This window comes from Plasmodium falciparum (genome assembly GCF_000002765.6).
Source record: "Plasmodium falciparum 3D7 genome assembly, chromosome: 12".
NCBI lineage: Eukaryota > Apicomplexa > Aconoidasida > Haemosporida > Plasmodiidae > Plasmodium > Plasmodium falciparum.
The window spans coordinates 70,966-97,562 of record NC_037284.1 but is presented as its reverse complement, the minus strand read 5'-3'; the positions used below and the strand labels follow the sequence as shown (position 1 = coordinate 97,562).

The following is a 26,597-nucleotide window of genomic DNA, read 5'->3' as shown; positions in this document are numbered from 1 at the left end:
GGTTGTAATTTTTAATTTTTTTTTTTTTTTATAAATTAATTAAATAACTTCAACAAAAATATGTATTAGAAATTTGGATTTGTTTTTATTATTTTGTTAATCTGTTTTGTTATATTTAAAGCATTATTAATATATTTTTTGTTTAATATTATTATATATATTTTTCATTTCATGAAATTAAAATAATGAATTCTATCCTATGTGAAAAATGATAAGAATATAAAAGTTAATACAGAGGAAAAAAAAAAAATATATATAAATAAAATAAAATAAATAATATATTTTTATATATATATATATATATTTATATTTATATAATAAATTATCAATATTTAGCCTTCATTTTTGGATATACATATTTTGTTGTGTGTGTATGTTTTTCTCTTTATCTCTATTATGTTTATACAATAATATCAATGGAATTATTTGTATTAGTACGGATAGTTATATTCATTACTTTTTTCTATATATTACTAAATATTTTACATGACAATCTTTTTATGATAAAATTAGTGAATAACTATTCTTATTCTTATTTGTGGAATATTGTTAAATTAAAAAATAGAAAAATTCTGAGCGAATTATCAGGTAGTAAAAATATACATATATATATATATATATATATATATATATATAAGATAAAAAATGTATTTAAAAAAAGTCAATATTTTGAAAGGCATTAAAAAAAAAAAAAGGATTATATAAGAATTATATAATATAATATTTTATGATTACATTTATATTTTATTTTTAATATTCTTCAGACGTACAATTAGAGGACAATGATATAGAAGATTTTATTGTTAATAATAATGTATTATATTCGAATGATTTTTTAAATATAATTGATCCTATACTTTTTGAAAATTACGACAATATAAATTTGGATGAATATATTCAAAATTTTGATAATATAAAGAAAGAAAGTTCTTCAGTTAGAAATTTTTCAATAGATAAATGCGATTTATGTAATAATCATGGTGAAAAGAAATTAGGAAATATATTAGAAGTATCTCATGATAATGTATCGAATGAATTGCCGAGAATGATATCTGAAAAAAGTGCTGATGGTATATTGGATCAACTGTTTGATGAACAATCCCTAAAGACATCAAATACCTTAAGTAGTGATATAATGGGAGAAGTAAATGATAAATTTTTTGAAGAAATAATTGTACAAATTAATGAAAAATTATCTGAAGCATCTTGTGATGAAGCATTAGAAAATATGTACATACAACTTTGTAATATAATGCAATCGAAAGGATTGGAAGAGAAATTAAAAACGGATAAAGAAAAAAACATTAAAGGTAATTTAAAAAGATATTATTCATCAAGAATGGTACAAGAAACTGATAAGACAGGAAATGAAAAATGTATTTCCACTGCAAATATGGAATATATATTAAAATTAACATTAGAAAAGAATAAAGCACAAGAGGCAGATGTAAGTGTATCGAATGAGGTAGAAAAAATGACGACAAGAAATGTGGAAGAGGATACGAGAGAAGTTATAAAAGTAGTTAAGGAAGACCCTGGAAACGAACATTCAAAATATGAAGAAGGAAAATGCAATATGAATCTAATAAAAGAATTAGAGGATCAAATTTTACAAACGGTTCATAAAGATGAAAAAGATGAAATATTAAGGAAGGAATCAAAAATGGGAATACAGAACAATACAATTGATATATATAATAAAATAGGTGCGGATTATGCAAAAGGAAGAGTCCATTTAAATTCCCACATATCTAAAATGACCTTTAAGAATAATTCAGGAAAATCAAAAGAAAAGAAAATCGAAGATACCAAAAGAAAGGAATTAGAACAAAAAATGGGATTTGAAGCTAATAAGAAAAACAAAGAAAGAAAAAGATATAGGAGGATTAATGATTTAGGAGAAAATGTAAGTAATGATTATCTTTATTTTAGTAACGATTATTCCTATTTAAAGAGAGAAAACATTTTATATAATGTGAATACTCATAATTATAAAACGAGATTGAAAACAAAGAAACAACGAATTTCTGAAGAAAGAGAGAAATTTAATATTATGAGACCGTCAGATTGCAATACACTTTTTTTGAGTACAAGAAAAAGGGAAAGACCAAATATAATATTTAAAGAAAATGACAAATATGATAAAACGGCTATATCATTTGTTCAAATGAATAATTCTATGATTCCTTTTGTATGTAGTCATCGTAGTAAAGAAATATTATATACAGGAAATAATGGAAGGAACCATTTTGAAATGGCATCATTTGATAATTTATATAATGATATTAGGAAAGAAGAAAATGATGAATCAATAGATGAATCAATTTTCTTATTAAACGAAGTAATAAACGATGAAATGAACGGTGAAACAAATAATGGAAGGAACCATTTTGAAACAACATCATTTGATGATTTATATAATTATATTAGGAAAGAAGAAAATGATGAATCAATAGGTGAATCAAGTTTTGTATCAAACGATGAAAGAAATAATGAAACGAACCATTTTGAAATGACATCATTTGATAATATATATGATATTGGGAATGAAGAAAATGTTGAATCAATGGGTAAATCAATTTTCGATTTCAACGATGAAATAAACGATGGAGGAAATAATGAAAGGAACAATTTTGAAACGTCGTTTTTTGATAATATATATAATGATATTGGGAATGAAGAAAATGTTGAATCATTGGGTGAATCAATTTTCGATTTAAACGATGAAATAAACGATGGAGGAAATAATGAAAGGAACAATTTTGGAACGTCGTTTTTTGATAATATATATAATGATATTGGGAATGAAGAAATTATTGAATCAGTAGGTGAATCAATTTTTGTATTAAACGATAAAATAAGCGATGAAGCAAATAATGAAATGAACTATTTTGAAGGGACAGCATTTGATAATATATATGATATTGAGAATGAAGAAATTATTGAATCAGTAGATGAATCAATTTTCGATTTAAACGATCAAATAAATGATGAAATAAATGATAAAAGAAATAATGAAGAGAATAATGACGAAAGTAATGAAGTGAATAATGAAGAGAGTAATGAAGTGAATAATGAAGAAAATAATGATGTGTATAATGAAGAAAATAATGAAATAAACAAGGAAGAAAATAATGAAGTGAATAATGAAGAAATGAATGAAGTGAATAATGAAGTGAATAATGAAGAAATGAATGAAGTGAATAATGAAGAAAATAATGAAGAAAATAATGAAGAAAATAATGAAGAAAATAATGAAGAAATGAATGAAGTGAATAATGAAGAAAATAATGAAGTGAATAATGAAGAAAATAATGAAGTGAATAATGAAACAAACAAGGAAGAAAATAATAAAGGAAATGACGAAATAAATAATGAAGGAAATAATGAAGAAAATAATGAAACAAACAAGGAAGAAAATAATAAAGGAAATGATGAAACAAACAAGGAAGAAAATAATAAAGGAAATGATGAAATAAATAATGAAGGAAATAATAAAGGAAATGATGACATGAATAATGACATGAATAAAGAAGAGAATAATGAAGGAAATAATGAAATAAACAAGGAAGAAAATAATAAAATAAATGATGACATGAATAAGGAAGAGAATAATGAAGGAAATAATGAAATAAACAAGAAAGAAAATAATAAAATAAATGATGACATGAATAAAGAAGAGAATAATGAAGGAAATAATGAAATAAACAAGGAAGAAAATAATGAAGAAAATAATGAAGAAAATAATGAAACAAACAAGGAAGAAAATAATAAAGGAAATGATGAAATAAATAATGAAGAGAATAATGAAGAGGATAATGAAGAATATGATTATTATGATAGTGATGATGATTATGAAGAATCCCTTTCATCATCTGATGAGTGGTTTAATGATGAATCTAGTGAGGAAGAAAGTGATGAAGAAATGCATGATTATAAGGTGTCATCTTTTGAATTAACTAATTTGTTGAATAGAAAATAAAAAATTGTTTGGTTGTTTAATTGTACGATTTTATTGGAACAAATAATTATTTACCCATACATATATATATATATATATATATGTGATAGTTATGTGTGGTATACTTAATTACACTTATGATACTCTCTAGTTCATGTGTACGAATTTATTGATAAAATAATTAATTTGGAATATGAATATAAAAGAACAATTATATTGAATGATTAGGAATTTATTAGATGTAGGTTTATAAAAATACATTTAATAATGTATTACAGACATGTATAAATTGTGAAGATGTAATTTAAATTATTTTATATATATTTATGATGTAGGGTGAAATATAAAATGAGGAAAATACAAATAAAAAACTATAATTTTATAAAAAAGTATAACTTTTTTCTTTTCTTTTTTTTTTTTTTTTTTTTTTTTATATTTTTACAATCACATTTTAATTTAATATGAGAAAGTTATAATTCTTCTTTACGTGTGTTTTAAAGAATATATATATATATATATATATATATATATATATATAGAATATTAATGTTAAGTTATATTATAGACACGATAAAAAAAATAAAAAAAAATTAATTAATTATTTGTAATAATTAAAAATTTATTCTTTAAGTTCATAAATCAAAGTTTTAAATGAATTTAAAAATGAGTTTTCAAAAAAAAATAAAATAAAATAAGTTATATATAACAAATAAAACTATATAATAAAAATGTTCTTACAAAAATACAAATAGGAGTATAAAAAAAATGATTGAAAAAAGAATAAAAATGGAGAAAAATTATGAATAATGTGACAAACTGTATATATATTATTTAATTCTGAAATGAGCATAACTATTTAAGTAACTGCATAAAAATAAAGCTAAATAATTATAACAAAAGTAAAGTTATTTATAATATATATATATATATATATATATTTCATTTTTATACACTTTTTATTTATAACAATTTATTGTTGATTTTCTAATTATATGAGGAATACATATGTACAAATAAGATATTGTCTATTTATTTGGTTTTATTCTACCATATAAAAATCTGCATCTTTTAATAGATCGCTATTTAATTCATAATTATTAATTTCTTTTTTATTCATTTCATGATTATAATGTATTCTGATACCCCATAAGGAACTAAGAGAGAGTAAGATACTAGCACATACAGCTGATAAAATAATTAACTGAGTTTTTGTGTTACTATCTCGAATTTTGACATTTTCTTTGAGGGTTTCATAATCGAAATATTCAATAGGCAGTGTATTAGGGACACAAGTACATGGATTTATAATAATTGTATTTAAAATTAAAATGAAAAGGGTTACTATTATTATGGTTTTCATTTTGTTTAATTGAAGACAAATGAATATATTAGAAAATGTAAAAAAAAAAAAAAAAAAAAAAAAGAAAAAAAAAAAGAAAAGAAAAATTTTATATTATATTTTGTTTTTTATATATATTTGATTTTGTAAGAATTATTACTGTAATATTATTTATAAATTATAAAAATATAATTTTATTTATATTTTATTATTATTATTATTGTTATTTTTTTTTTATTATGTTGCATTTGTTATATATATATATATTTATTAATATGTGCATGCATATTATGGTTTCTTTTTTTTTTTCTTTTTTTTTTTCTTTTTTTTTTTTTCCCTTATACATTATTGTTAAAGCTTAATTATTCTGACCACATAACATTAAACCTCATTTTGTATTAATTTCATTGTTTTATAAAGAATAATATCATGGATTTAGTTGAAAAGGAGGGGAAAAAAGTAAGTACCATGTATCAAACAGTTAAGAGCATGTTATAAGAAAAAATATATATATATATATATATATATTAGAAAAACATGCGAAAAGAAAGTATGCATAAATAATATTATCATATATATATAATAATATTTTATTATATATATTTTTTTAAGAATGTTTACTTAAAATTTTGTATTTCAAATGGAATGGAGCATGAATATAAACATTAATAATTTTCTTTACGAAATAAGTCTTTATGTGGTTTAAAAATAAATAGAGAGGAAAAGATATACTTCTATTATAACTTGATTTATAAGATTTATTTCATACAAATATAAATTATGTCCATAATAAATATATATATGTATATATTGTATTGTGTATCCACAGCGAATACTTTATATTTCACATTACAAGAATATATTATATATTAATATAATTTATAATTTATTTTTTAAAATGGTATTTTTAATTTTAATTTTAATTTTAATTTTATTTTTATTTTGAATTTTAATTTTATTTTTATTTTTAATTTTAATTTTTTTTTTTTTTTTTTTTTTTTTTCTTTGAAAAAAGGAAAGAATGTTATTATACGTCTTTCTTAAAAATAAATCTTAGTTAAATTGTTTCATAAATTTTATATAAAAATTGAATGTGTGGATACTATACATAAATTTTATATAAAAATTGAATGTGTGGATACTATAAGATAAAAAATGAAATAACAAAAGAACGTTTAATAAATAATAAATAACTTACAATTTAAGGGATATATCTAAATAAATAAATAAATATATATATATATATATTATACTATATATATAGTATATATTAATAAATGTGTTTTATTTATTGATATAATTTTTTTTTTGGTTTAAGAGATTCAAATAAGTCTTCTTGAAAATTTTCAAATTCCTGTTCTCTTAAAGCTCTAAAATTTGTTATTACATTATTAATAAAATCTATAAATTGTTGTTTTGTTATATTTTCTTTATTCATTAATGCATAGAAAGATAAATTATTTTTATATTCTTCATATATTTGTGCAGTAGAAGCATTAGAACAGAGTGTAATTCATTCAATTTCTTTATCTTTTTGTTTTAAATTATATTCCTTTAATAAAGATTTAAATAATCTTCTTAAGGTGTATACCATACTATATGTTTTAAGTCTTTCACTTCCTTGTATTTGTGCCCATATTATAAGCTTATCTAATTTGGAATGTATATCATCTAATTTGTCTAATTTATTTTGTATTTTTTCTTCATTCCATTGTTCAAGGGTATCATAATATTTTCCATCTAAGGGAGGTATAGATGTATTATTCATTATATCTTGTAAATCTTCTAGAGGACTATGCTTATAATAAGATTCATTATGTTGTTCATATTCAAGATTTTCACTCTCAAATTCTTCTTTAACATTATCAAAACTATTATGAAGTTTTACAATTGGGATATCAGAGATAGATACATCGGCTAATTTTCTGGAATTATTAAAATTTATTTGTATAAGTGATGATGAGCTCTCCTTAGTTAAGCAAACATTCTAAAGGAATAAAAAAAAAAAAAAAAAATATATATATATATATTTAAGTTTTTTTATATGTTCTTCTATTAATGTATATAATTAAATTATTAAAATAAGGTACATATATATATATATATACATATATATATATTTTATTTATATTTTTACCAATATAAGGATAAATATAACTCCTAATATTGTTATGGATGAATGCATAGTACTTAATAATCTGGAAGATAAATTTCGTCTATTTTCTTCATCTTGTTCAAATGAATATATGGTGCAGTTTTTTGAATTTACACTCTTATTATTTAGACGTGCACTATTTGAAATATAACCGGGTGTCTTAAGAGATCTCATTTTTTTTTTTTTTTTTCTTTTTTTAAAATAATTAGTCTAAAAATAGAAAAAATAATAAAATAATATAAATAAATAAAATAAAATGAAATAATTGTTATAAATATTTGCTTAATAGTATATATACAATAAATTTTTTGGTGGACACGGGGCATAAAAAGATATTTTTAATGGTATACAACTTAATATATATATATATATATATATTTTTATAGTATAAATTATTTTTCTTATTGTAAGACAATATAAATGTTGGGATAAATATATTATATTTTTAAGAATATATTTATTTATATTTTAATATATATAATTTATTATAAATATATTTTTCAGTTTCCAAATTATGTATATTTTCTTTTTGTTTATTTTATACCTTTAAATAATAGATTTAATATATATATATAGATATATATAAATGTTTATATAATAATTGGAATAAATAATTATTAAAAAATAAATATTAAATATAACCAAAATTAATAGATTTTCTTATTTTATCTATTAATTTATTTATATGTAAAAAATATAATAATTTTAGTATTTATTTTATTTATGAAAATAATGTTATTTTTTTTGATTGAAAAAAAAAATATATTTTAAATTATAAAATATATATAAATTTGTTATTATATTAATATATATAAATATTTTTCTTTTAATATATATTACTACGAAAGTAGATTATTTCTAATGAACTTTATTCTATAAAAAAATACTTATTAAAAGAAATGAATACAATATATAATATTACATAATATAAAAATATATTATTATATTAGAAAATATATAAGTATTATTTTATATTATTGGTTATTATTATTTTTTTATATTATTATTTATTTTATTTATTTTTGGGATTTATGAGATTTTGACAAAAATATTTTTTATTTATTATTATTATATTATATTATAATATTGTTTATAGATATTATTTATATATAATATATATAAAATAAATATGTTGATTTTTAATATATAGAAAGAATACAAAATTGAAAAAGAAAAAGAAAAAAAAGAGCTAGCTTATTATATTATATATTAGTAAAATATATAAATATATAAATAAGAATACGTTTTAAATATATAATTCTTCTTATATAATAATAATATATTTATATATAAATAATGTTATATATAAGTTATATAAATATAATATATTATATAATAAATATATATTTTTTTTTTTCGTTTGTTTTAGAATATTTTGTTTTTCTTTTATATGCTTATTTATTTTTTTTTATCTCTTCTTTCTTTATATATATATTATATTTAAATATTTTAAATATATATAAAAATTTAAATATAAAAATATATTGAATATATTATATATATAATTATATATATTTATATCATATAATATTTTATGGTTGTACTTTTAGTTCTTTTTTTTATGTTGCGGAGTTTTAATTAAAATATTTATTATTATTGTAGGACATTTTTATATATTATATATTTATAATAAATCCATCAAATATATATATTATAAATATATATAATAATACATCATAAAATAATAAATATAAAATATGATTTTTCCTTTTATTTTACATTCTTTTTTATAATATTTATAATGTATTATGTTAAAAATAATTTATTGGAAATATTTATTTATAATATATATATATATATATATATATATATAAATTTATTTATTATAATATATTTTTTTAATATAAAATAAAAAAAAAAAAAAAAAAAAAAGATATTCGCGCGATTAACCATAATTTTATTTTAATAATAATATGAATTAAAAAAATTGAATAAATTAAACATGCACAGATGTTCTATTTTATTTTGATTCTATATTTGTATCAAATTTCATCTAAGAATTTTATTTTTTAATTATAGGAGTAACAATAAAAAAAAAAAAAAAAAAATAATAAATTGTTATAAGGACAATAAATATGTATAAAATATATAGAAATATATATAAATAATTGTGTTATATGGTACGAATTTTTTTTTTTTTTTTTTTTCCCAAAAGTAAAGTAATCATATTAATTTTAATAAAATATTTGGTGAAAAATAAAAAAGAAGGAAATTTCGTGATATATATATTTTATATCATTTTATTATCTTATAATTCATTTAACTTTTTCTGTTTTTCTGTTTTTCTGTTTTTCTGTTTTTCTGTTTTTCTGTTTTTCTGTTTTTCTGTTTTTCTGTTTTTCTGTTTTTCTGTTTTTCTGTTTTTCTGTTTTTCTGTTTTTCTGTTTTTCTGTTTTTCTGTTTTTCTGTTTTTCTGTTTTTCTGTTTTTCTGTTTTTCTGTTTTTCTCTTTTTTTTTTTTATTGAAATTTTATTATTTTTATAATATAAAAATATTTATGATTCTTAGCCATTTCGGTGTATTAGAAAAAATGCACGCAATTGCTGTATAAATGGTATGTCATAAATATAAGAATAATATATATACAAATATGTTAAATGCACCTTCTGTATTTTAAATAATGTATAAGGTTTAATAATTATATTATAAATGACGAAAAAAAAATATTAAAATAAAGGAAAATGTCATGATGATAATCATATATTCTATAAGAGTGTAAATTTGTTTTTTTCTGTAATGTTATATATATATATATATATATATATATATATATATATACATTTATTTTTATTTTTATTTTTTACCTTATTGAAGTTAGAAAAATTGGAAAACGTAAATATTCTTATGAATAAGCAAAAATTGTATCCTTTTAAAATATATATATATTAATACCTTACATATGTATATAAAATATAGAATGGAAAAAGAGAAAAAAAAAAAAAAAACATAATATTATATTAATATATTTTTCACTATTTTATACTGAAACAATGTTAATGATATAAAGAATGATGAACTTAAAAATTTGTATCAATGAAATATTGGAAATTTTTTTTTTTTTTTTTTTTTTTTTTTTTTTTTTGTATGAAATTTTGAATATTTGGTCGTACGTAAAAATAGATAATTTAATTTTAGTATATGTCTTATCTTTTTTTATACACATTAATAATACATAATATAAAATGATAATTTGTGTATGTCATAATTAGACAAAAGGTAAAAAATAAAATAAATAGTTAAATATGATTAATTTTATCTATAAAAAGATAGTTGTATTTGTTATATTAATAATTATGGTTATTTGATATATGATATAGATTTATAAGATTGAGGAATATGTTATAAGAAAATATGAATATTTTGAGTGCTTTGAAATTTACATTATGGTATTCTAAAAAAAAACTAATGAATATTATAAAATACTTATTTAATGAAAGACATTATTTAACTATTTGAAAAATAATACTTGTAAAATGTAAAAATTTGGATTATATAGAATATTTTTAATAGTGAAATGAAATTTTTTTTTTTGAGAACTTCACAAGTATTAAGAAAAAAAAAAAGAAAAATATATATATATATATATATATATATATAATTGTAAAATGATATGAATATAATGCCTAACATTTTTGTCATATATTATTTATTCATGGACAGGACAATTTTTGTTTATTATTAAAAATGTGTATTTGTATTTTTGAATGAGATATTTGAAATAAAGTATATTTTTATATTATATGATAACGATAATACATTAAATATGAAACCTAGAAATGACAGATATATTTAAAATTACTATTCATAGGATTAAATATTTATATATAAAAAGAATGAAATTAAAAAGATTAATTTCATATATTATAATATTCATATGAAAATTCTGTACTTTTAAAAATATACATAAATAAATATATAAATATATATATAAATATATTTCGTGATTACTACAGTATTAAATATTATAGATATTTTGAACAAGTATATCATTTTGTGATTACAATTATTTCATTATATATAATATATATATATATATATATATATATATATATATTTGTTGAATATGTAATAATATAATTTATATATTCACACAAGGAATACTTTTATTTTATTTATTTTTTTTTAATATTTTCCTTTTTTTTTTTTTTTTTTTTTTTCAAAATCTGTTAGAATTATGTTTTATTGATAAATAAAAAAAAAAAAAAAAAAAAAATGTTTGCAAAGATATATTTAAGTGTTATTATATATTATACCTTAGTTGTTTTCCTTTTTAATTTATTTTAATTTATTTTATATTTTTAATCATATAAAATGTCGTACTAAAAAATAAGTGATAAAATAAAATAAAATTAATATTATTTTGATTTAATATTATAGTATAAAATAATTTTATAATATTAAAATTTTATAAATTTCAATTTGTTTTTTTTTCACATTTCGAAAAAAGTGTTATTATTTTATATATATATAATATTTATATATAACAGAAGGTATAAACGAATTTTCTTAATAACCAAAAAAAATATTATATATATATATATATATATATAAATTAAATTAGAGTATTATTTAAATAAATGTATAAAAATTTTTTCTCTTTCTTCCTATATGTTATTATTATTATTTCCTAAAATGGGGGTTAGGATTTTTGTTATTTTCCTTTTTCAAAAACCAGTATCACCTAGTTGGATAATATAAGAAATATAACTATAGAACAGATACATATATTCTTAAAAAAAAAAAAACAAAAAAAAAGAAAAAGAAAAAGGAAAACACGTAAAATACAAAATATTAAATTAAATAAAAATTAAAATTGTTTTTTTTTATTTTTTTTTTTGGTAAAAAAATATGTTTTTATTATATTTTACATTTTGATTTTATACTTTTTTTTTTTTTTTTTTTTCACAAAATTAGAATAAGGAAAATATGTAAATATAAATAGATCCTAATGTTGTGCACATGTAAATTAATATATTTTTAGAATAATAAAATATCATTCTTGTAACGTTTCTAAAAAATAAAAGAAAAAAATATGATAATATATATATATATTAAATATTTTATTTATATATAAAATTATATATATATTTTTTTTTTCTTAAAAGGGAGGAAATTAGTTGTAAATACAAATTGTATTTTTTCACATGAAAAAAGCATAATAGTATATTTATGTATATTATATACATAATTTTTATGTTAAAAAAAAAGGAAAACAAAAAAGAACAACTGTTATACACTTATTAATAAAGAGAAATATAGGAATATATGGAAAATAATATATATATTTCTATATGTTTATTATTTGTATTAACAATTTATTATTTAATTAATTCTTAAGTGTATATATTTTATTTATTTATTTAAATAAAAAAAAAAAAAAAAATATAAATATATATATATATATATTCAGTATGTTTACAATTTGAAATTCTTTGTAGATTATATTTTATTTATGAATTTCTTATTTTTATTTATTTTTTTTTTTTGAATTATCTAATTAGATATATATATATTTATATTTATGTGTTTTTATTTATATGTTTGCTTTTTTTTATTTGTAAAATATGGAGAAATTATTTTAAAAAAATAGTAATTATAATAGAAAAATAAATAATATATATTTTTTATTCGTTTTATATGTTAAAATTAATAAAATATGCAATTTTTTAATAAATCATATCGTAGTTTATTAAGAATTCTTTTGGATATCAACAATAATGTAAAAGAGGATTATACATATGGCGCACATGTGCATTATAACAAAAAAAAAGAGAAAAAAAATATAAGAAATGAACATAATTTTTTGAATTCTCCAATTTATATAAGTACAATCATATACTTTATTGCAATATGTTATTTTATACTATTGGTAATTTAATAAATATACGTAGTATATATTTTAACGAATAAATAATTAAATATAAATAAATAAATAAATAAATATATATATATATATATATATATATATAAATACATATATCTATCTATATATTAATAGATATATCTATCTATATATATGTTAATACGTATATCTATCTATATATATATTAATACATATATCTATATATATATTAATAGATATATCTATCTATATATATATATATATATATAAATACATGTATCTATCTATATATATATATATATATATATTTTTTATAATTTTTTGTAGAATACATGTATACCTAATAATAATGAATTATATGGGGAAGCATATTATTATAAAGACAAAAGATATTTATGTGAAGCAGAAACTATAAATATTTCAAGGAGTAATGTAAATACACCATTGACTAGCAATTTCTTTTCTTTGTTATATAATACATCTCCTTGTATATTAGATGATGTTTTTGAAAATAAGGAAGAATATATGTTAAAGTATATTCAAGAAATATTAGGTAATTTAAATAAATATATATCATGGGATAATTATGGTTTGATTTTACACATAGATGATTATACTCCCGTTACATATAACAATAAAGATATAGAAATAGATAAGAAAATTGAAATGATATGGAAAAAAAGACAGCATAGAATAGAAGATATCAAAGATTCTTGGGATGAAGTAATGTTAAATGAAAGTTCAAAATATAGTAATACAGTAAACGAGTTAAAAAAATATTATGATAAGCTAAGATATCAAAAGTTAATATTAAAAAGAGATTATGATGATATATGGAATGATTATAGTAAATTTTTGTTTATTATTGAAAAACATATGAAAACAGAATTATATAAAATTTTTAATGTATGGTATTATAAGAAAGCGTTATATATGAATGAATATCGAAAATTGGTAAATTCCTGTAGAATTGCTTGGAAGGCTTTATCCAATCATCTAAAATATACATTAAAAATGACGATTATTTACGATATAGAGAAAATGAAACATATAAGAGAGGCAGATTTTAAAAACGCTATTATGCATTTATATTTAAAAAAAGATGATGATGACGATGAATATTCAAATAAACAAGGAAATGAAAAAAGAAAAAAGAAGAAAAAGAAAAAGAAAGAAGGATTTTTTCATAATTTTTTTTGCTTTTTGAATGATCCATATGAGATTAAAGAAGATGAAGAATCTATTTCACCAAATAACGATTTTAATTTATCAGCCGTAAATTATTTAGAATGTTGTAGAACAGCTCGACATATTGATAAAGAAAAAAAAACACATTCTCGTAAAGTTGATGAAGAAACTATGACAGAATTAGGAAACCCAATAGATACTAGAATGTCAGAAAGATTAAAAGAATTAAGAGAATATGAAAAAAGAAAAAAAGAAAAGGAACAAAATAATAGTAAATATGTTTTCGACTATGGATCTTTTGAAGAAAAGAGTGAATCTGAGAAATCTTTAGATATCTCAAAAAATTTCATATTTAGCGAAGAAGTTCGTTCTACTAATTCCGGTATGCATTATTCTTTAGATATAGAAGCTGATGAAGTTTTATCAAAAAATAAAAATAAAGAGCGTGGTATGAATTATTTATTAAAAGAAAATAATTATAATAATCATAGTGTTAATGCAGTATCACCCGTTAATACGACATATTATGAAATATTAAATGTAGATACGAAAGCAGAATTAAAAGAAATTAAAAGTAATTATTATCATTTATCATTACAGTATCATCCTGATTATAATATAGGTGATCGTATAGCTAAATTGAAATTTCGACTTGTCAGTGAAGCATATCAAGTATTATCTGATGACGAACGAAGAAGGATTTATAATAAGCAAGGATTAAAAGCAACAGAAAAAATGTTTTTAATGGAACCTGGTCTTTTATTTATGATAATGTTTAGTATAGATGAAATGTCTGATTATGTTGGTGATTTAAAATTGTTTTATTTTATTAAAGAAGCTTTTGAAAAGAAAAAACGAATAGAAGATATAGAATCTCCATTTGAAGATATGGATGCAAAAATGGAAAATGACCAAAGAAAAAGAGAAGTTGTTTTAGCTCTTTTGTTAAGAGAAAGAATACAACCATATGTAGATAATAATAAAGAATGGATGTGCGAGATGGAGAAGGAAATAAAAAGCTTACTAGAATCCTCTCATTCAAATGCTATTTTAGGATCCATAGGATGGACATATGAAAATGTTGCAACTAAATATTTAAGTGATATAAAATCAAAATGGAGATTAAAAGAACCAATGTCAAAATATGATGCATCTTTTAGACATGTAAATAGATCTAAAAGAACAAAAATGACTAAGTTGTCATCTAGGTTTTCTGGAATGTTTAGTTGTTCTTCTGCCTTAAAATCGCAAGAACCTTCTATGGGAGAAACAAGTTCAAGTGATAACGATCGTAATGAAGGAAGTGAAGGTATTTGTAATATGGATAATATGTTTTCCGAAGAAACATTATCCTTGTTAGAAATAGATGAGAATAAATATTTTGGATTTATGACAATGCATATTTTAACATTAATTTTATGGGATATAGAAGAAACTACTCAATATGCTGCTAGTAGAGTTTTAAGAGATGAGGGAGTTGATGAAAATACACGAATAAAACGAGCAGAGGCATTACAAATTCTAGGAAAATTAATGCAGAAATGGTCATTAAATGTTAAGAGTAAAAAGGAAATACGTGAAAAGGATATAATTGAAATTATGGAAAAGGCAAGAGCTTATAATATGTAGATATCTCAAATAAAACCAAAACGAATAATATGAATAATAAATAAATAAATAAATATATATATATATATATATATATATATATATATATATATATTTCCTTTATTTTATTATTTCATCATATTGTGTACTTAATTTATATAATTAAAAATGATGAATATTGTTTAGTGATATAAATAATTAATTGTTTTATGTATGTTGTTTTGTTGATTATTATTATATTTTTATTTATTTGTGCATTACTATTATTAATATAATGCACATTTTCTTGTATAATTATTGAAATGTATATATATTATGGAAAAAGTCTATAAATAGTATGCATAATTTATAATTAATATGCGAAATTAAAAAAAAGTTTTTTTGTTCCTGTTTTAAATCCGATTTTTTTGTTTTTTCTTTCTTTTTTTTATTATATTATTAATTAATTATTTATATATATATATATACTTATATATATTTATACATATTTTTTATTATTATATATGTTCCATGTAAGACTTATATTTTTCATATAAAATTATTAATATAAAATATGAACTAATTTATTTTATTATAAAAATATTATGTAAATATTTATTACAACATAATAGCTTAATAGAAAATTGATACCACTCTTGGAAATTATTTATTTATTAAGATATATATATATATATATATATATATATGTATTATTAATATATATGAATTAAGGTCATTCTTATTAAATATACATTTATTTTTCTCAACAAAAAGAAAAAAAAAAAAAAAAAAGGAAAATATTTTTATGTGTAATTTTATTAATAATGTATTATTAATTTATACATATATTTTATGAAAAATAATAAATATAAAATAATTAAAAGATCCTAGTACAAAAAAATATTTTATATTTATAAATAAAAAAAAAAAAAAATTAAGTTTTTTTACATTATACACATAAGAAAGAAAGATTAAAATAAAAAACATAATTTAAATAATTTCCTTAAAAATACATTTCTATTTTTACTATTATACATATGGTTTTTTTTTAAAAAAAGAAATTATTAATATATGTAATTAATAATTTTCTTATAAATCTAAAAATATAATAAATATAATTCCCAACTGTAAATAAATATATTTATATTATGTAGGGTTCTAAAAAAAAAAATTAATAGAAATGAATTACGATTACATATTTTATATTATATTATATTATATTATATTATATTATATTATATTATATTATATTATATTATATTATATTATATTATATTATATTATATTATATTATATTATATTATATTATATATATTTATATATTCAATAATTAAATACTAGAAAAGAAATAAAAAAAAACTTTAATGTAATTATTATATAATAAAATTATATTAATATATATTTTCTTATTTTTAAAATATATATAATATATTAAATGAGAAAATGTTGAACATTCTATATATATAATTCTAATTCATAAGAATTTAAAAATTTTGATAAGAATGGAAAAAAAAAGAAAAATTAATATATTTAATATATATACCTAAATGAGAAAAGGAATAAATACCACAATGCTTTGAAAAATATTAGTTAAAATAATTCTATTAATTTAATATTAGATCAGAAATATAGAAAATTGATACCTCATTATATTCAGATCCTAGATATATATAGATATTATATTGCACATATTTTTTTATATTCCTTCGGGAAAAAATAATATTGAATAAAAAATTCATTAATAAATGGTTCTGGATATTCAATTATACAGTACTATCTATATTTTTATTATTTTTTTTTATTATGTATAAAATTATACATATATAATATATTCTTCTTTATAGCTTAGAAAAATAAGAAGAATTTGGGAAATGAATATTTTCTTTTTATATATAATAATATAGATATAATATATATATATATATATATATATTATATATATCTAATAGGAAAGGGTTTTGTTTCAAAATAATTATTAAAAGGTGTATTTAATTGATTAAAGTATATTATATATAATGTTCCATAAAATGACATTTTTTATATTTTGAATTTTTTAAAATTATCTTCTTAATTATTTTTTTATTATTCATGTGTTAGAAAAGTAAAAATAATAAGCAAGAAATGCTTATATAAAATATTATATATATATATTATTCTGTGTAATGGTTTTTTTTTTTTTTTTTTTTTTTTTTTTTTTTTTTTTTCTTAAAGAATCTTCGGTTTAGTAAATATTTTTATATATTATTATAATTTCTTTTTTGTTATTATTATTATATTATATGTTTATTTGTATATAGATATATATATTTTTTTTTTTGTTTTTTGAATTTTTTTAGAAAAAAATTAAAATATAAATTACATAAATAATTTATTAGATAATTTGGAAAATATAGTTGTTTAATTCTTTGAAAAGTAATATAAAAATGTACAGTGCTTTAAGGTCTTTTCTTTTTCGTAAATCTGTTGTATCTGTTATAGGAGTTCTTGTTGCATTATTGGTAATAATAATAATAATATAATGTCTGAAATGTGAAATATTAAATCTTTTTTTTTTTTTTTTTTTAATTGTATAATAATATATTTTTTTGTACATAATAATGTTAGTTTGCTTATTATTATATATTTATATTTATTTTGAACATGTTAATGAGGGAATTAAGATATATATATGTATACTTATAGATATTTATATATATATATATATATATATATATATATATATTTATGTATGTTTATTTTTATGTTTATATTTTTATAGAATAATGAATGTTCTGAAGACGGTTTATTTTCTAGTCATTATTTGAATTCAAGATTTTCGAGAATATTATCTTCAGCTAATAATGGAAATGAATATGATATTTTAGATTTAGGTATACCCTCAGTATTTAGTGTATTTTCCTTAAGTAAAGAAGAAATGATGACCTTATTAAAAGATGTATATGGGAAAACAAAGAAAGTTAATTTGAGTGATGAAGAAAAAATAATTAGAGATATAAAAAAATATGGAATGTCTTGTAACTATAGTGCTATACCTTATATAGATGAATTTGGTTTAGTTGTTTATAACAAAATTGATAACGAATTAGATGCTGATTTTAATGATTTAGATGAATTATCAGAAACATTTAAAGATGATGCTTATAATCACTGGGTTAGAGTGATGAAGAATGAAGAAAGTAAATATTTCCAGAATTTTGTTGATTTAAGTACTTATTACGATACATTAAAAAAAGAGAATTTAATTTTAGATAATTATAAAGAAGACAAATTAAATGAATGTCGTCATATTGTTCCATTAAAAGCACAAAAGCTTATACCAGGATTAACCAAAATCTTTGAGGATTGGACTAAAAACGAGATTTTATATAAAAGAGAATTTGAAACATTAATAAATTCAGTAAGAATTGCATGGAAAGCTCTAACTAACTATGCTCTTTATGAATGTAAGAATATTTTCATTAAAAATTTAGATGAAATTGAAGACGTAGATGAAGAAGAAGAAGAAGAAGAAGAAAAAGAAGAAGAAAAGGAATCAAGAAAATCAAAGAAATCAAAGAAAAAAGAAACGGAAACGGATGAAAAGAAAAAAGATGAAAAGGAAAAAGATGAAAAGGAAAAAGATGTAAATGAAAAAGATGAAAAGGAAAAAGATGAAAAGGAAAAAGATGTAAATGAAAAAGATGAAAAGGAAAAAGATGAAAAGGAAAAAGATGAAAAGGAAAAAGATGAAAAGGAAAAAGATGAAAAGGAAAAAGATGAAAAGGAAAAAGATGAAAAGGAAAAAGATGAAAAGAAAAAAGATGAAAAGGAAAAAGATGAAAAGGAAAAAGATGAAAAGGAAAAAAAAGTAAGCAATATTAAAAATAATCTCAGAGCAGTACCACAAAATTCTGGTAGTAATTTTGATGAATTTTTAGATGTCAAAGAAGCTAATGAAATTGTTCAAGATGTGTTACAAGAATTTGTAGAAGGAAAGATCTCTGAAGAAGAAGATAAACAAAAATATGCAGAAAATCTTGATGATGATGATGAAGATGATGAAGAAGATGATGATGATGAAGATGACGAAGATAATGATGATGATGAAGATGATGATGATGATGATGATGAAGATAATGATGATGAAGATGACGAAGATAATGATGATGAAGATGACGAAGATAATGATGATGAAGATGACGAAGATAATGATGATGATGACGAGGAAGACAAAGGTGTATATAATTTAAAGAAGGATGAAACAGCTACAATTAATAAAGATATTAAAGAACTAGAAGAAGTCATCTCGGTAGAAGACATTACTAATATATCACTTAAAATAACTTCTAATGAAAACAATAAAGTAGCCATTCTCAAAAATGAATTAAGTGATTTTTATCGCAAACAATGTGAAAAACATAAAGTAAAAGTAGAAGGTTCAAGAGGAGTATTAAAATCATGTTATAATCTTATCAAAAGTGAATTAGAAAAATTGCAGGGATCTCTTAATAAATATTACTTGTCCTTATTAAAGGCTAATGTATTAACCAAGAAAGATGCTGAAAAATACATTGATAATTGTTTGGATTCTTATGATGACTTCAGAAAGAAAATGAAAGAAACATGTGAACAAAAGATAATTAAATATTTCAACAATGAAGATTAAATTATTTTTGTAATATAACATATAAAAAAAGAAAAAATTATATATCTACATATAATATAATGATATATTTTTATATATGTGTAAAATTTATATTATATATTATAATTTCTTCATAATATAGATTATAATAAAAATGTAATAATCTTAAGTAATACAAAATTATACCTAATTAAATTTATATCTTTGATTTTTGTAAATGTCTAAAAGGGAGTATATATATATATACTTATATGTATTATTAATAATTATTATTTTTTTTTATTTATTATTGTATATATAGAAAATAATAAAACCTTAAAGTGTTTATTTTTTAATTAATATTTCCTATTTTGTGATCATTTGTAATAATCATTAAAATTATTTCTTTTTATTATTAATTCATTATATATATATATATATATATATATATATATATATTTGTATATTTTTTTTTTAATAAGTTATTCATATAACATGTACGTTAATAATGTATAAGACAAAATGTATATATATATATTTAACTTATAACTTAACAGACATAAATATATCATAAATAGTGGTTATAACTAGTTACATATACAAACTTATAAATTGTTTTAATTAATTTATATTGATTTTATAATGTACATTAATAATATACGAATATATAATAGAAACAATTAATGAATAATATATATATATATATATATATATATATAAGTAAATTAAAACAAGTTTTCTAATATAATAATTATTTTAATAATTGATAGGCTCATTCTAATTAAACATTTTATAATATATTACTAATGAAGAATAAAATATTTTGTTAAAATAAAGATGTTGCCACAAAATAGTTATATAATATATATATATATATATATATATATGTATATTTTTTATCTATTTAATTTATAAATTAATACACATAAATATATCATAAATAGTTGTTATAACTAGTTATATATACAAACTTATAAATTGTTTTAATTAATTTATATTTATTTTATAATGTATATTAATAATATACGGATATAAAATAGAAACAATTAAAAAATAAAATAAATATATATATATAAGTAAATTAAAACAAGTTTTCTAATATAAAAATTATTTTAATAATTGATAGGCTCATTCTAATTAAACATTTTATAATATATTACTAATAAAGGAAAAAATATTTTGTTAAAATAAAGATGTTACAACAATATATATATATATATATATATGTATAATATATATATACAACATAGTTGCTATTTTATTTATTTCCCATTTACTATTTAAATATACGATTGCAGTAATGTTTATTTTAATATTATAGTATAGTATATATGTTTTTTTTAATTTTTTTTTTTTTTTTCTGAATTATTTGTAATGGATATTTTGGAAACAAATAGTAATTTATTATTATAATATATTATTTACAAATTGAATTGTAAATATATCACATATTATTAATATTTTTACGCAATGTTGTTATTATATTATTATATAATTTAAATTACGTTAAAATATAAAAATTATTAAAATATTAAAAAAGGAAAAAAAAAAAAAAAAAATTATGTAAAACACTGGAACAATAATATATTATATTTTTAAAAAATAATTAAATAAAAATATGTATTCTTTTATTATTATTATATATATATATATATGGATATTTTAATAATATAATTATATTATTGAAAAATAATAAAATATAATATACGTATTGTTTTATTATATTACGTATATGCAATATTTTAGTAATATATAATATTTTTTTTTTTTATGTGATACAAAAAAAAGTGAATAACATTTAAATAAATAAATAAATAAATATATATATATATATATATTTGATATATAATGAAATATAATATAATATTAGAATTACTTCTGTTCTTATGAGCAAAAGTATTTTGTTTATTTATTTATTATTTATTTTATTAATTTATATATTGTATTAATTTATTTTTTATTTTTTTCATGTATGGTTCAGTTTTATAAATATTGAAATTAAAAAAAATAACAGTAATAGTAAAAATAATATTTAAATTTAATTTATTAAGACGTTTTATTATATAATTAATATAAATATAAGAAATTTATATGAATTCTAAAAAAATATAGTCAACATTTTTTATTATAATTGTTTAATTTATATTTTATTTTTTTTTTTGTTATGCATATTTACATATTTTAATACGAAGTGGATATTGCTTTATATTATTATATATGATGTATATGTTTGATTTGAGCAAAAGGTAGAAATACATTTGTTACTTTGTGATTATTGGTTTTTAGTATATGTAAATGAAAAAATATATAAAATTTTTGTTTCTTGAATTTTAAAATATTCCATAAGAAGTTATTTTATATGCATATGAATGGTGAAAATGTTAAGAAGCAAGTTTGTAGAACGTTACATAGTATGGGAGGATGTAATATGTATATAAGAAGAATGTATAGGTCATTAATAAGTTTAAAACCAAGAGGATTTATTATAGGAATAATATATATTCTATATATAGTAATAAAAAAATAAATAAAAATAAATAAATAAATAAATGTATATATATATATATATATATTAAAAACGTCCTATAAATATTACCATGTTTATATGTATACATTTTATTTCATTAATTTCCCCTTTTTTTCTTTTTATATAGAATGTATTATGTATTCATGAGAAGAACAGCATTTCAAAGTTTGAATTAGATAGAAAATATTCAAAAATGTTATGTGAATTGTATACATCTAATAGAGATTATTTTAGAAAGAAGAACCATGAATTAAATTATGCTTGTAATAATAATAATAATATATATGCATATAAGGATATGCATTTAGATAATTTTGATGATGTTGACAATTTTGATTATTTTGACAATATTGATGATGTTAACAATATGGAAGGTGTAGACAATTTTGGAGATGTTCATAAGTTTGGAGATTATTTTAATTTTGAAGATGATGACAGTTTTGATGATAAAAATCCTTTTGATGAAGCAAATTATTTTAAACATGAATGTGATTTTGATAAATATGAAAAGTCTACAGATAGTAAAATAAATGTTGAAGATAAAGATAATAATATAGATGATAAGAATAGTTTTGCATTACCTAGTGAACATAAGGAAATAAGTGATAATGATGATATTGTAAATAATGAAGAAATAATTTCAAATTTTGATAAGTATTATAAAAGTAATAGTTTACATATATCAAATGATAATGTTTTAATGGAATATATAAAAAAGAATTATGGTAAAATGACTATGGAGGAATTATATGTTATATATTTTTATATACATGAAATTGAAAGAAAAAAATATTTGAATATGGAATGTCAACTATATCTCTATTGTGAAAAATTAGCAAATAAATATAATATACCAGATGATTATAAGATAAAAATATGGAAAAAAGCTTATAATGATGTTCATGGATTTTATTTGAATAAAGAAAAAGGATTTTATAAAAAAATTCGAAAAATTAAAAATGGTGAATCTCGTAATACATTACTTACTATAAATATTTTAAAAGATACATGGAAAAAATTCAGAGAAATGATGAATAACATGTGGAGTGAAAATATTTCTGTTAAATTCGCGAATTATTCTAAAAAATCTTTAAAAAAGAAGGCATTCATTCAAAAGTTTTATAAAAAATGAAATAATCTAAGTATATAAAACAATATATATATATATGATAATAATTCATGAATATATTATTTGTATTCATTTCCAAAAAAACAATTTTATAAACATTAAAAAAATAATAAAAGGGAAATAAACACAAATGTATAAAAGATTTTATACACGATATATATACTGTGAAATAAAAGTATAATTAGGATTTTTTTTTTTTTTTTTTTTAAATTGTTAATAATATATGCAAAAAAAATAAATTTTTTTACAGTTTGTTCATTTAGTTTTTTAAATTTACTTTGTATCATTATATTATATGATACACATATATATATATATAAATATATAATGTATATGTTTTTTTTTTTTTTTTTTTTTGAATATGTTTATTAGTTTTAAAGTTTTACTTTTTATGTCAGTTAAAACATAATTCCTTTGAGTTTTAAAAAATAATCTTAAATATTTTACGACAAAAAAAAAATATTATTCCAAAATCGCGTATATATTTGAAAATTATAATAAAATCATACATAAATATAAAAAAAAATAAAAAAAATAAAAGAAATAGGTAAATAGTTTATACATAATTATATATATATATATATATATATATATATATATAAATAATTATATTACAAATTATGATAAATTATTAATGCTTTTTTTAATGATGCTAAAATATAAAAAAAAAAAAAAAAAAAAACATATTCTTTATAACTTTCATATATATTATATATAAATATTAAAAAGAAAAAAAGGCAATTATTTTTCTGAAAAGCAAATATAATAATAAAATAAAAAAAATTTTGTTATTCCAAGATGTAATATAATTATAAAAAATATGTGTTTTAATTTTTTTTTATATTATCCTATTTTACATAATAATAAATATATAATACATATAAAAATAAATTTATTAAATTTTTTGTATTCATATTAGTATATTTTATAAAAAAATGCTATGAAAATAAATATTTAATAATACATATATTTATAAAAATATATATATAAAATTAATATATATAATTATCTATGTTTTTATCTTGTATTTATGATGTTATTTAAATAATATTATATTGTACTACATTTTTTTGGTAAAGTTGCAAAAAAATATTAAGTATTTAAACGATTGTTCTTGATATATATATATATTTATATTATATTATATTATATTATATTATATTATATTATATTATATTATATTATATTATATTATATTATATTATATTATATTATATTATATTATATTATATTATATTATATTGATATAATATAATGAAATGTTTAATTATAATACAAAAGAATATGAAGTCAAATTCAAATATAATTTTTATAAAAAAATGATTATAAGAAATATCGATTTATTAATAATTAATTTTTTGTTCCTATAACAAAGTGTTTGTTCGAAAAACATATAGAGCATTATAATAATTATTTATTAAAGTTTAATATTTACATTTTTTCAAAACGAATAATTTTTTGTTTTTTTTTATTTTAATTTTTATTTTATAAATTTATAAAATTGAGAAAAATACACATATATATTAAAATAGAATTATACTATTTAAAAAAATAAAAGGAAAACATAATTTTATTTAGTCTTGTTTTGTATTATATATATTATATATATTTATATATATATAAATATATTTTATATAATTTTAAGGAGAGTGTTTTTTTTATATAATTATTGAATATGGATTCGTAAAATTTTTTGACCTTACAAAAAAAATAAATACATTGAATATATTATATAGAAAAAAAAAAAAAAAAAAAAAACATTATTATCTTATGTAATTTTTTTAAAAAACATATATATATTAATTTAATATATATATGATATATATATAATATGATATATATTATGTATTATATATGTATTTATATGTATTTAATTATTTTATATTTTTTTTTTTTTAAGAATTCCTTCTATTTGATTTTAATATAATATATATATATATATATATATATATATATATATATATATATGATATAAAAAATTATTTGGTTTATGAATTAGCATGTTCTTAAATTTATAAAAAAAAAATGAGAAAAGCAAATTGAGTACTTTTAAAATAAATTATTAAATATATATGAAGATGAAATGTTCTAATTATTATATATATCGTAGGACCCCCAGATAATAAAAATATATTTAATTTGGATATTTTTCCTTTTTGTTTTTATTTTATTTTATTTTATTTTATTATTTTTTTTTTTATTTTTTATTTTATTTTATTTTATATTATTTTTTTTTTTTATTTTATTTTATTTTTTTTATTTTTTT

General features: G+C 17.3%; 6 protein-coding genes across 6 annotated transcripts; 4 read left to right on the top strand and 2 right to left on the bottom strand.

Annotated features, from left to right (window-relative positions):
* Positions 1-416: 416 nt before the first annotated feature.
* PF3D7_1201400 (Plasmodium exported protein, unknown function) lies at positions 417-3,982 on the top strand (the record flags this gene model as incomplete). Its single annotated transcript, XM_001350387.1, has 2 exons — positions 417-588; positions 765-3,982. The coding sequence occupies 2 exons, from the start codon at positions 417-419 to the stop codon at positions 3,980-3,982; spliced, it is 3,390 nt and encodes a 1,129-aa protein (XP_001350423.1).
* Positions 3,983-5,000: 1,018 nt separating this feature from the next.
* On the bottom strand, positions 5,001-5,321 carry PF3D7_1201300 (liver stage associated protein 1; the record flags this gene model as incomplete). The annotated part of the gene is made up of 1 exon (XM_001350386.1): positions 5,001-5,321. The coding sequence occupies one exon, from the start codon at positions 5,319-5,321 to the stop codon at positions 5,001-5,003; it is 321 nt and encodes a 106-aa protein (XP_001350422.1).
* Positions 5,322-6,813: 1,492 nt separating this feature from the next.
* On the bottom strand, positions 6,814-7,629 carry PF3D7_1201200 (Plasmodium exported protein (PHISTa-like), unknown function; the record flags this gene model as incomplete). The annotated part of the gene is made up of 2 exons (XM_001350385.1): positions 6,814-7,287; positions 7,438-7,629. The coding sequence occupies 2 exons, from the start codon at positions 7,627-7,629 to the stop codon at positions 6,814-6,816; spliced, it is 666 nt and encodes a 221-aa protein (XP_001350421.1).
* Positions 7,630-13,111: 5,482 nt separating this feature from the next.
* PF3D7_1201100 (RESA-like protein with PHIST and DnaJ domains) lies at positions 13,112-16,114 on the top strand (the record flags this gene model as incomplete). The annotated part of the gene is made up of 2 exons (XM_001350384.1): positions 13,112-13,324; positions 13,625-16,114. The coding sequence occupies 2 exons, from the start codon at positions 13,112-13,114 to the stop codon at positions 16,112-16,114; spliced, it is 2,703 nt and encodes a 900-aa protein (XP_001350420.1).
* A 2,381-nt stretch (positions 16,115-18,495) lies between these two features.
* PF3D7_1201000 (Plasmodium exported protein (PHISTb), unknown function) lies at positions 18,496-20,717 on the top strand (the record flags this gene model as incomplete). Its single annotated transcript, XM_001350383.1, has 2 exons — positions 18,496-18,570; positions 18,831-20,717. 2 exons carry the CDS (start codon positions 18,496-18,498, stop codon positions 20,715-20,717), a joined length of 1,962 nt encoding a protein of 653 aa, XP_001350419.1.
* A 2,323-nt stretch (positions 20,718-23,040) lies between these two features.
* PF3D7_1200900 (Plasmodium exported protein (PHISTc), unknown function) lies at positions 23,041-24,334 on the top strand (the record flags this gene model as incomplete). The annotated part of the gene is made up of 2 exons (XM_001350382.1): positions 23,041-23,187; positions 23,330-24,334. 2 exons carry the CDS (start codon positions 23,041-23,043, stop codon positions 24,332-24,334), a joined length of 1,152 nt encoding a protein of 383 aa, XP_001350418.1.
* Between the last annotated feature and the right edge of the window lie 2,263 nt (positions 24,335-26,597).